The sequence below is a fragment of the Gadus macrocephalus genome, chromosome 6, assembly GCF_031168955.1.
Source record: "Gadus macrocephalus chromosome 6, ASM3116895v1".
NCBI lineage: Eukaryota > Metazoa > Chordata > Actinopteri > Gadiformes > Gadidae > Gadus > Gadus macrocephalus.
In genome coordinates, this window is record NC_082387.1 from 8,508,653 (window position 1) to 8,521,531 (window position 12,879).

Consider the following 12,879-nt stretch of genomic DNA (forward strand, 5'->3'; position numbering starts at 1 on the left):
TGTTATTGCTTCAATGAACTGGCTAAGTAGGGAAAAAGAAACAATTGCATTAAGTTGATTAACTCATTTTACATGCATTCAAACAACCAGGAAAGAATCAAGCACTTAATTTCATTCAGAATTGAATGCTTAGGCTGCATTCCAATCGGTTATAAAACACCCTCTCCTACACTTACCCTTGTCACTGATTGAAATGGTGTTCTGCAATTCTAACTGTGTCTCTTAAGTCTGTTTGTATGCGCAGTAGCGTCTCAAGACAGAATCGACCATTTGTGGGCACTGTGGGAGAAACCAACCTGGCCAGGGGAGTTCATATGTATTATCTTGTGTTGGTCAAACCAAGACAGAAGGGGCTGCTGTATCTTGATACAGGGGGTGCTGCTGTGTGTGTGTGTGTGTGTGTGTGTGTGTGTGTGTGTGTGTGTGTGTGTGTGTGTGTGTGTGTGTGTGTGTGTGTGTGTGTGTGTGTGTGTGTGTGTGTGTGTGTGTGTGTGTGTGTGTGTGTGTGTGCGTTTGTGAAGGCTTGTGTGCACGTGTTTGTTTTACTTACTTACTGCTGGCCTCTAACATTGCCCCTCTCCCCGTGTGTCTCCTCCAGAACGTGTACGTGAACATCAACCGCATCATGTCGGTGGGGAACCGGCTGCTGGAGTCTGGCCACTACGCCTCCCAGCAGATCCAGCAGATCTCGGGTCAGCTGGAGGCGGAGTGGAAGGCCTTCGCCGCGGCGCTGGACGAGCGCAGCACGCTGCTGGAAATGTCCGCCAGCTTCCACCAGAGGCCGACCAGGAGGAGGAGGAGGCAGGGGAGGAGGGGGAGAGGAGGAAGAGGAGGGGGGAGGAGGGGGAGGAGGAGGAGGAGGAGGGGGAGGAGGAGGGGGGGGAGGAGGAGGAGGAGGGGGGAGGAGGGGAAGGAGGGGGAGAGGAGGAGGGAGGAGGAGGAGGAGGAGGAGGGGGAGGAGGAGGGGGAGAGGAGGAGGAGGAGAGGAGGAGGGGGGGGGAGGAGGAGGAGGAGAGAGGGGGAGAGGAGGAGGAGGAGGGGGAGGAGGAGGAGGAGGAGGAGGAGGGGAGGCAGGGGAGGAGGGGGAGAGGAGGAGGAGGAGGGGGAGGAGGAGGGGAGGCAGGTGGAGGAGGGGGAGAGGAGGAGGAGGAGGGGGAGGAGGAGGAGGAGGAGGAGGGGGAGGCAGGGGAGGAGGAGGAGGATGGGAGAGAGCAGGAGGAGGAGAGGGGGTGGAGGAGGAGGAGGAGGGGGCGGGGGGAGGAGGAGGAGGAGTGGGAGGGGGAGGAGGAGGAGGAGGAGGCAGGACAGAGGAGGAGGTGGGAGGAGGAGAGCGGGGAGGAGGGGCGGGGGAGGAGGAGGAGGATGAGGGGGAGGAGGAGAAGGAGAAGGAGGAGGAGGAGGAGGGGGGAGGGGGAGGAGGAGGAGGGGGAGGAGGAGGAGGGGGAGGAGGACATGGGGTGGACACACACATTCACACACACATTCACCTACCCATACACATACACATACATATACATACATACACACATACACACACATTAGCATACAAAGATACACATACACATCGCACACATACATATACACACACTACACACACACAAACACTATATTTAAACGTGTGTATCCCTGTGTATCCGTCAACATTACTTTGTGTGTGTCTTTGTGTGCGTATGTGTGTGTGTCGGTGTGCATGTGTGTGTGTTTTCGCACACGTTACTATGCATACGTGTCTGTGAGTTTTTGTGTGTGCACACACACATTGATGTGTATCTGTGTGTGTGTGTCTACTGTGTGTGTGTCTATCCGCGCCGTAGTACATGGGCAACGTGGAGCCGTGGTGTAAGGCTCTGTGGCGAGGGCGAGCTGCCCTCAGAGCTGCAGGACCTGGAGGATACATCCACCACCACCAGGGGCTGTATGAGCACGTCACCACCGCATACTCAGAGGTCAGTCCCCACACACACTCACACACTCACAGACGCACACACACACACACACACACACTCCACACTCACAGACGCACACACACACGCACACACACACTCACACACTCACAGACGCACACACACACACACACACACACTCACACACTCACAGACGCACACACACACGCAGCTCACACACACACACACACACACACCCATACTCACACACAGACGCACACACACACACATGCACACACTCACAGACGCACACACACACGCACACGCTCACAGACGCACACACAGACGCACACACACACACGCGCACACACAAGCACACGCTCACACACACTCACACAAACCCTCGTAAAGGCAGATGTGGTCGATGTGATTGCACTCACACAGACACTCAAACTCACACTCACATACTCATAAACAAACATGGTACAGCTTCCTTCCATGCATATGTAATTAGTCATACAGCAGATGCATCCACTCATCATTAATCCAGCTATCATTCTCTATCCATTTATACATTGATCATCTTTCATCTATCCATTCACTCATCCCTTCGTACTACCACCCATCTCTCCATCAAATAATCAATTAATAAATCTTAAATTCATCCATTAATCATCCATAATCCATGCATCCATCATCCATCGTCCATACCCCTCGTTCATCCGTCCATCACGCTGCCCTCTACTCCATCGGTCTGTGATCACCGTACTCTCCCCCCGCCCCCCAGGTGAGCCAGGACGGGAAGTCCCTGCTGGACAAGCTGCAGCGCCCGCTGACCCCCGCAGCACCGACTCCCTGACGGCGTCGGCCAACTACTCCAAGGCGGTGCACCACGTGCTCGACATCATCCACGAGGTGCTGCACACAGCGGCAGCTGGAGAACATCTGGCAGCACCGCAAGGTGCGCCTGCACCAGCGCCTGCAGCTCTGCGTCTTCCAGCAGGACGTCCAGCAGGTGACGTACAGAATTCTATGTTAAAGTTAAGGAGACATGTCATACCAACAGGTGTGAGTGAGATTAGCCTCACAAGCCGTTTCGAAAATCTGCACAGATCTAGGTGGACACGCGCACTAGTGATGTCATATGGGGCAGATTTTCGAAACGGCTTGTAAGGCTAATCACACTCACACCTGGTGGTATAATATGTCCCCTTTAAGGGTTGTTTAAGGTGTGGAAGTGTGTGTGAATCCGAGGTTCCTACTCGTTACTGCCCCCCTTTGGCCGGTAAGTGAGCTACAGCCGGCTGGACTATAGACTTCTATGTTATGTGTATTTTAAGGTGACGGATGTGTGTAGGAATCTGAAGTTCCTGCTCATTACGTACTCGCCCCCTTTCGCTGTTAAGTGAACTGCAGCCTGCTAGCATATAGACTTATAGACTATATTATGGGTACTTTAAGGTGCAGAAGTGTGTGCCCCCTTTGGCGGTAAGTGAACTGCAGCCTTCTGGGAAATTCAGAGCACTTGAGCACTGACTCATATTATTCATGATTATTATGGTCTCAACCCATGGATTGGGTTGAGACCATAATAATCATGATTAATATGAGTTATTATTATTAAGTAAGTATGTTGGGTAAACGTAGTGAAAGAACAGACGTTTCTGCGATTATCTGTGCTTAGAGGTGACTGATCGAAATCAGCCCTGTGCTTGTTCTAGCCAACAGTGAGAGCAGGGAAGGTCTCTTTTAAAGTTAATTAAGAACTGTTCATTCGTTGGAAATTGGGATGGATTTATGCATGCACAAATCCGAAAACACAAAGTATTTGACTTGACGTAAGCATTTTATATCAATACTAACCAATAAGGAGCTCGGCATCAACAACAAACAAGACGTTTCACTGGCTATTTCTTCAAGCAGCCTCCACTGCCAAACTGACACCCCCTCCAGGATTCACATGGCCTGCTTACCATTTATAGAAGAGATGTCGATATTATTCAAGCTAGTGGGATAATATGAGCACTGAACCTTCAAAAGCGCTTTTTAGTTATTAAAGCACGAAATAGAACCAACCTTCAAATACGGTCGGCTACACAGACCTAAGTACAGCTACGCAGACTTAATACAGCTACGCAGACTTACGCACAGCTATACATCGTTAAACACACTTAATACATCCATCCAATACACAAAATGTGATACATTCTTTCTTGAATACTTCAATGCTTTCACATTTACATTAACTGACGTCAACCAATTATGTCGACCGGATCAAAGTAGCATTTAAATCATCCTAATGCACTTCTTATAGTGCAGCATGAATCACCTCTGTATCTCGACTGCATCTGTGACGGCAAAATAATCTCCATACAGTAGAAAAACAATGTGATCCTTTTCACTTGAAACTCAACTTCAAAGAATCCGTCTACAGTCTTCGGTCGCTCCCTGCTGGGCCTCAAGTAAGAGGGGGGAAACATGACCGAGACAGAGGGAGATTGAGTTATCCACACCCCACCCACCCCTCCACCCCTCACTGGTGTGTGGAGGGCAGAGCTCTGAGATTAGAAACGACAGCGTCCCTCGTCTCGAGCCCCGCTCCTTCCCTCTATCTCCCTCGATCTCCCTCTTTCATCATCCTGCTGCATCCATATCGCCATGGCGCTCTCTCCCTGTCTCTGTTTCTGTATCCTCTCTCCCTCTTCCTGTCTCTGTTTCCGTCTCTCCCTCCCTGTCTCTGTGTCTCTCTCTATCTCCCTGTCTCTGTATCTGTCTCTATCTCCCTGTCTCTGTATCTGTCTCTGTCTCTCTCCCTGTCTCTGTATCTATCTCCCTCTCTCCCCTGTCTCTGTCTCTCTATCTCCCCCTCAACTCTCTCCCTCTCTCTTTATGTCTCCCTCGCCATCACATTTTTTCCTCTGCCCTCTCCATTGCCCCTCACCCTCCCTACCCCCCTCCCTTTTTTTCACTCACGCGCCGTTTCATGGCGATGCGATTTACAGCCACGTAAGCGCCTGAGGCATGTGTGCAGGTTTGCCTCTGGCTCCTCTTCCCTAAACCCTCCTCTCCCCCCCTCTCCCCCCTCCCCCCCTCTCCCTCACACTCCCACACCACACCACACCATGGAGGCGATATGTCACAGAGTGAGCGTCATCCAAGTGCCGATGCTGTGAGCCTGCGAGCATCGTGAGTGTGTGTGTATGCATGTGTGCCTGTGTGTGCGTGTGCATGTCTGTGGTCTTCTGTGTGTGTGTGTGTTTGGTGTGTGTACGTTTCTGTTTGTGTGTGCGTGTGTGTGTGTGTGTGTGTGTGTGTGCCCGTGTGTGTATGTGTGTTTGTATGCTTACGTTTCTGTTTGTGTGCATGTGTATTCGTGTGTGTGCGTGCTTGCGCGTGTGTGCGTGTGCTCTGAGCAGTGAGCGTCGTGCGGTGAGCGGTGCACGTAGGTCCGCTCTCCGGACACCCGGGCTGATGACGGCGCGTCAGGAGACGTATGACGCCGATAATTCAGCGTGGGGGGGGGAGGGGGTTGACACTCGAAAAAACGCACCGCGAAGATCAAGCTGATTGAGAGCAATAGACCGGCATTCCTGTCGTGTCATCCCGGAAATGGTGGGGGGGAGGGGGGTGGAGGGGAGAGTGGGGGAGGAAGAGAGTAAGATAGAGAGGGGGGGTGGGGAGAAGGTAAGTATGATCGTGCATGGGGGGAGGGAGGGAGAAGAAGGTGGGAGGAGGAAAAGGTAAAATAGTGAGGTAGTAAGAGAGGGAGAGGGAGGGGGGGGTGAGAAAGAGAGAGAGGTGCACAGAAGAGCGTGAGAGGGATAGGGGAGGATGGGGAGAGAGAGAGGAGAGAGAGAGAGAGAGAGAGAGAGAGAGAGAGAGAGAGAGAGAGAGAGAGAGAGAGAGAGAGAGAGAGAGAGAGAGAGAGAGAGAGAGAGAGAGAGAGAGGAGAGAGAGAGAGAGAGAGAGGAGAGAGAGGAGAGAGAGAGAGAGAGAGAGAGAGAGATTGTGAAAGGGGGTTTGAAGGGAGGGGCAGCAGTTATTTTGCCATCATCACAGTATCATCCTCCATGAATACCCAACCATCCTATTTCAACCAAGTGCACCCCTACTGGCTGAATATATTATTAAATAATTATACATCGATCAACCACGTACATCCTGGTAACCAAGACCCTCACTGTTCCTCCTCTGCTCACTGGCCTCATCGTTACCCCTGAACCCTTTGCTAGTGCGGTTTGTCCGTCTGTCTGTCCACATGTGTATGTGGCCCAGATGAAAGGGCGGATGATTTGAGCGATGCATGATGATTTGATGGATGCATGCTGGGACCCGACTCTAGAGCCCACTATAGACCCTGACCGTCCCCCCCTCTGTCTCCTCTGTGTTCTACAGGTGCTGGACTGATCGAGAACCACGGCGAGGCCTTCCTCAGCAGCAGCACCGGGGTGGGCAAGTCCCTGCACCGTGCCCGCGCCCTGCAGAAGAGGCACGAGGACTTTGAGGAGGTCGCCCAGGTAAGACAGCCCTCACCTCGCATCCAGCGGTGCTAAGGGGCTACGGCCAACTCATGGGGGGCGGGGGGGGTCCTATGGTGATGGAGCAGAGCTCATGGGGGGAGGGGCAACGCAAAGCCTGGCCGGAAACTAACACAGAAGGGGCGGGGTTACACACTGTTTCCTGTTTTGTGCCTTTCTTTTGGCCTACATGAGACACCAAAGGTTGGGGAAACTAGATGACTAGGCTGATGCGTGTGTTTGCGCCGGTGTGTATGTAAATAAATGGTTGTGTGTTTGTGTGTGTGTGTGTGTGCGCGCGTGCGTGTGTTTATGTGTTCATTTATGGTTTTGTTTGTGTGTTTGTGCGTGTGTATGTTAATGTCTATGCGCGTGTGCGTTCTTGTGTGCGTCTGTGTGTGTGTGTGTGTGGTGTGCGTGTGCGTGTGAACATTGTCCGTGTATGCGTGCATGCTTATGTGTGTATGATAACGTGTGTGTGCGCGTGTGTGTCTGCAGAACACCTACACCAACGCGGACAAGCTGCTGGAGGCGGCGGAGCAGCTGGCCCAGACGGGCGAGTGCGACCCGGAGGAGATCTACCAGGCCGCCCACCAGCTGGAGGACCGCATCCAGGACTTTGTGCGGCGCGTGGAGCAGCGCAAGGTGCTGCTGGACATGTCCGTGGCCTTCACACGCACGTCAAAGAGGTACGGGGCCCGGTGCACCTCCTCACATCTCTCTCTCTCTCTCTCTCTCTCTCTCTCTCTCTCTCTGTCTCTGTCTCTGTCTCTGTCTCTGTCTCTGTCTCTGTCTCTGTCTCTGTCTCTCTCTGTCTTTGTCTCTGTATCTCTCACTCCCTCCCTCCATCCCTCTCTCTCTCTCTCTCTCTCTCTCTCTCTCTCTCTCTCTCTCTCTCTCTCTCTCTCTCTCTCTCTCTCTCTCTCTCTCTCTCTCTCTCTCTCTCTCTCTCTCTCTCTCTCTCTCTCTCTCTCTCTCTCTCTCTCTCTCTCTCTCTCTCTCTCTCTCTCTCTCTCTCTCTCTCTCTCTCTATATATCTCTCTCTCTCTCTCCCTCTCTCCTCTCTCTCTGTTGATCTCTCTCTCCCAGCTGTGTAGATGTCATTTATTGTTTTCCTCTATTTCTTTGTTTCGTAGTGTTCTTTCCTTCTTCCTTTTGCTCTTCTCCTTTCTCTTCTCTTCACGCTCTCCTGTGATCTCTTCTCTCTTATTCCTCTCCTCTTCTCTCAGCACGCTCCCCAACCAGTCCTGTTCCAAACCTTCCCCCCCTCCCTTTGCAGGATTAGCAAAACTCTGCAGGCTTCCCTCCTCAATGTCTCCAGACGTGTCATTACTAAAACAACAAGCCCTCGTTGGTGTGTCTCCTCCAAACTAGGGCCCGGAGGATATTACCGGTACAATTTCATGATTACAACCTGGGTTTTTATGTGAAAGCAGGCCGACCCACTGTGTCCAAGCAGACGGTTTATCAGGGCCAACCAGCACCACAGTTATAACGGGCAGCCATAAAAATTGAAGAAAAGTTCCCTGAAGAATTGCTTTAGTCTGTGCTCACCTATTCATTTCTCTGCTTATGATGTTGGGGCTGCTCTTGGCGAATCACCAATGCTTATTTTCTTCTTAGATTTTCTTTCTTCTTCTAAGTTTCTTCTTCGTCTTGGTTGGTTGGCGGCTATGGGGGACGGGGGATAGGGGTGGGGGGGGGGGGGTATTTGGAAGCAGTAAACTGTCCAATCACGACTCTTCTCTCAGTGGTGGGTCACTTTGAGTGTTCCACACTAAGATGTTGTCCAGTGCTGAACTAGTGGCCTCGACTGTGACTTCCTGTTTACATGAGTCATACGGCCAAGGCGTTGTTAACCAGCGCAAAAATTAGGCTCTGCATAGACTAATCGCTATCGCCCCATCCGTCTTCCCACCAGTGTGGGTCACTTGATTTGTGTGTGCGTGCGTGCGTCATTCTCAGACAGAAGGACAGACAGACTATTACGCACGCATGCGCCCACCAAAGCACAGACGTAAAGAGGCGTACACATTTTGAGGTAAATCGAAAGGTACTGCCACGCCTTTCCATAAAAAACAACCTCTGAAAAGACCACACATTACATTCAATCTGGTAGTTACATTCCTTTCGCCATTTTCTATCTGGTGGAAAACGTTTCCCTCCAATATTGCCGGTGTCTTCTCCTGCTTGTCTACCTTGTGGTTCCACCTTTCCTGTACATGTGGTTGGCAGGGTTTGCGGATTAGCACCTCCGCTAATCTAATTGGGAAGTTGTGTTGTGTGACGCTAATTTGAATCAAGGGACACAGCCCAGACTGCAAAGCGTTGGCACCCAGAGCGCTTGAGAGAACACATCAGTAATTACTCTCAACCTGAGAGTGTGGACCAACGACTAAATGTTGTTATGTGTTCACCTCAAATGTGCGCGGGAAGACGGAATTGAGTACTAGACCTGCAGCAGATACGGGGGTGAAACCTAGCAACAGCCACCAGGGTAAACCTCTCATTATCCTGGGTTAGCGAGGCAGGCCTTTAAGACACTGTGCCAATGCTCCCAGATGGCTAATCTCTCCCATATAACCCCCATGTGATGGTGATTGTGAATGACCATTACTACGCCCATATGCCCTTCCGGCCTGCTTGTTATCCTCCGCAGTTCACAGCTTATGATGTGTACACCGTCGCACTCGCCCCGTTGTTTCTGTTTGCTGTTGATCTATTCAGCGGCACCCTGAGTCAGCAAAGACCCCTTAAACGATCGACACGTGATTAGCATGAGCAGGAATGGTGTCGCCGTAGCTAGCATTGCCAATTTATTCATCTAAATTTATGTTTAGGGCATTTAGCAGACGCTTTTATCCAAAGAACAACAATGAAACAACAATATATCCCTGTCGATACAGTAAGGATGTTCATAGAACAAAGCACTAACTATCGCTAGGTTAACCCATTCACCTTATGCAACAAAGATAGCTAGGATAAGATACACATTCACATGGAGCTTAGCGTCAAAGTTCAGTACAGTGATGGCTCCACCATTGGTGTAGCGGATAGCTCAGATCATCCACCTTGGCGATGTGCTCAGGTTCAAACTAGTTCACCCATGACCTCCGGTTGAGAATGACTTCTTGAAGCGGATCTAATCAGATCACAGCTTTGTTTGACGTTCTAAAACCACGAAAGCCAAAACGTCTTTCTTCAGTTAGAAACGTAAATACCAGTTTTAAAAGTTGAAAGCATCGAAATCCCGTCTTCGCCGGCTACACGCCGAACGTCCGACCTAGCGCTTTGCTTGGCATCCATCATGTATCGACCGTTTTATACAAACTCTTCCGGGAGGGCTTACGTGTGGAGGTGACGGGAGGGGCCTCCTTCCTGTCGTCCCATTGGTGGCACTGAGCTGTCCGTCTCCCCCAGCTGTGGACGTGGTTGGAAGAGCTGCAGAAGGAGCTGCTGGACGACGTGTATGCCGAGTCGGTGGAGGCGGTCCAGGAGCTGATCAAGAGGTTCGGCCAGCAGCAGCAGACCACGCTGCAGGCCACGGTCAACGTCATCAAGGAGGGGGAGGACCTCATCCAGCAGCTCAGGTGGGCACAACGCACGCACACGCTGAAGCACACACATGCACACACACACACACACACACACACACACACACACACACACACACACACACACACACACACACACACACACACACGTATATCCAGATACACACACACAAACACACACACACAAACACACACATACATACATGCACACATATACACACATATACACACACACAAATAAGCTCACACACCCACGCACAGACACACAAACGCACACACGCACGTACACACAAACACATATAAACACACACACACATAGAAACAATGTAGAGACTATTGCATACACACACAGACGTGTGTGCACCAACACATGCACACAGACGTTTTTTTTTATTAAACCGAGTGGACAAGCGTAGGACTCGCAAGCAGCTAACCAACAAAGTGGCCCGGTCAGCTATCGCCATGTTTCTCAGAGGAGACGGGCTCTTACACGTTACTCTGTGTAAGATGGCGGCGGGGGGACTCTGCAGATCACAGGGCGCTCCTGAGGGGGTCTGATAGGGTGGGCGGGGGCAGGGGCGCGGTGTCTAAAGCAGCACCTTTAATCCTCTCAGCGATCCCATCCCACCGGGAGTCTCAGTGATCAATGAGCCGTGTGCTGGCGCTGTGGGCCCCGCCGATGTGTCCCACCGCGCTAGCTTTGATACAGAGGAGGCCCCCCGGGACACACGCACACACACACAGGCATGAGTGCACCACACGCTCACGCAGAAACATGCGAGCACATGCACACAAGCATGCACACGCACACCTGCACACGCATGCACACACATGTAAGCATGCAGACACACGCACACACACATGCACGCTTGTTTGTGTGCACACACGCACACAAACATGCATGCGCACAGAGACACACAAACAAATGCACGCACACACACACAAATACACACAAGCGCCCACACACACAAACACACACATAAACTAAGAAACACACACACACACACACACACACACACACACACACACACACACACACACACACACACACACACACACACACACACACACAAACACACATACGGACACACACACCACCTGTTGACCCTTCCTCCCTTAATACCACCACCACCACCACCCCCCTCTCTACCACCACCCTCTGTGCCCCCCTGCAGGGACTCGGCCATCTCCAGCAACAAGACGCCCCACAACAGCTCCATGGCGCACATCGAGAGCGTGCTGCAGCAGCTGGACGAGGCCCAGGCCCAGATGGAGGAGCTCTTCCAGGAGAGGAAGATCAAGCTGGAGCTCTTCCTCCAGCTGCGCATCTTCGAGAGGGACGCCATCGACGTGAGTCCCGCCAGGGATGGAGGGGGAGGGGGGCTCGCCTGTATGATTGTGTGTGTGTAGCCTGATGGTGCTGTCTAAGAAAACATTAAAATGCGGTAAAGATGTTAAAGGAGAGGCGATGGCAGACTGTGTGTGTGTGTGTGTGTGTGTGTGTGTGTGTGTGTGTGTGTGTGTGTGTGTGTTTATATGGGGGGGGGGCGTGGATGTCTCAACTAGAGACCAGCGGTGTTTATGTCAACCGACAAATCCACGCTTCCCCTGGGTGTTCATCGTCTGATTGATTCTGTTAACATGTGCTGTTAAAGCTCACACTGTATCTCCAGCCGTGGATGTGTTGGCGATGAACAGTGGTGGGTCCAGACTCGTGTGAGAGGGGAAGCCTTCGCAATGAGGCTTAGCACCCACCCTGTGCAAAGCGGAGTGGATAACACACACACCTCACACAGACACACATCTTTTATTTAGAGTACAGATTTAGTGTGGGTGGCAGCCAAGCTGAATACCGTGGGTGGTGTGGATCAGCCCCGGCCCCCCCACTGAGAACCCTCCTGCTCATCACGATAAATACACATTCGGTATACAATTGTCGTTAAAGTATAAAAGGGTCCACTTAGAAATGTGTCATTTTCATCTTGACATCATTTAACACTACTAAGGGACCTGGGGCTGGGTAAAAGAAAAACAGGCCACAGTGACAGCTTAATATATACAGTCGGTCCCACGAAAACACTTTCTTGTGGAAATGATATTCGAAAACACATCAACAACACTGAATGCCCTAGAGGGGTTGACGCGGTTGCCATGGTTACAGATGCCGCTGCTTTGCACGAGCGCTTGAATGTGAGACATGTTTGGAAACAAAAACCTAATAAAAAAACGCTACTCCCACAATCTAAAAATAGGACTTTGATATGAAGAGTAAATAATAAACAGAGCTGGGAATATATTTTAAGACAAGGAAAAAACAATGTTTAATAGTGGGTGTGAGCCTCATTTTATGTGCATAACATTTTAGCAAATATTTCATTATCATGACGATTGGGAATTATTACAATTAGTATCATCACCACATTACTTTGTCATGACACACGTGTATGTACGGAGTTATGCTCGCAATCACGATTTCTGAATGTAAATGGAGCAGCCTTTCAAAATAATTAACGGTCTCTAATAATAGCCTGTCTGCAATTAAGGCCTGCTGTACTTATCAGGACGTTTTGCATTGAATATGCGGTTAGTGTGGTGTGGATGTTCTGTCTGAGAGTGAGGCTTTATGCTTTTGGGGGGGGGGTGAGATGACTTGGTGGGTGTGGTTTACATATCTGAGCCTTATGGTGCTTGTCTGAGGTGGTAACAATTTTAAAGGAGAGGCAATGGCAGACAGTGTGTGTGTGTGTGTGTGTGTGTGTGTGTGTGTGTGTGTGTGTGTGTGTGTGTGTGTGTGTGTGTGTGTGTGTGTGTGTGTGTGTGTGTGTGTGTGATTGTGTGTGTGTGTGAGGGTATTTTTTCTCTGTGTGTGTGTGTGTGTGTGTATTTGTGTGTGTGTGTGTGTGTGTGTCTGTGTTTCTGTCTGCA

The 12,879-nt window shown here is 50.9% G+C and overlaps 1 protein-coding gene across 1 annotated transcript in view; it reads left to right on the forward strand.

Moving 5' to 3' along the window:
• Window positions 1–556: 556 nt before the first annotated feature.
• LOC132459085 (triple functional domain protein-like) overlaps window positions 557–12,879 on the forward strand; it is an 84,538-nt gene continuing 72,215 nt past the window's right edge. The window contains 13 exon segments of the mRNA XM_060053460.1: window positions 557–788; window positions 1,813–1,847; window positions 1,849–1,891; window positions 1,894–1,946; window positions 2,671–2,722; window positions 2,725–2,806; window positions 2,808–2,903; window positions 5,887–5,892; window positions 6,289–6,400; window positions 6,899–7,067; window positions 7,070–7,089; window positions 9,821–9,990; window positions 11,130–11,304. Of these exon segments, the coding sequence (XP_059909443.1) occupies window positions 626–788; window positions 1,813–1,847; window positions 1,849–1,891; window positions 1,894–1,946; window positions 2,671–2,722; window positions 2,725–2,806; window positions 2,808–2,903; window positions 5,887–5,892; window positions 6,289–6,400; window positions 6,899–7,067; window positions 7,070–7,089; window positions 9,821–9,990; window positions 11,130–11,304 (1,176 nt within the window). The 5' untranslated portion in view covers window positions 557–625.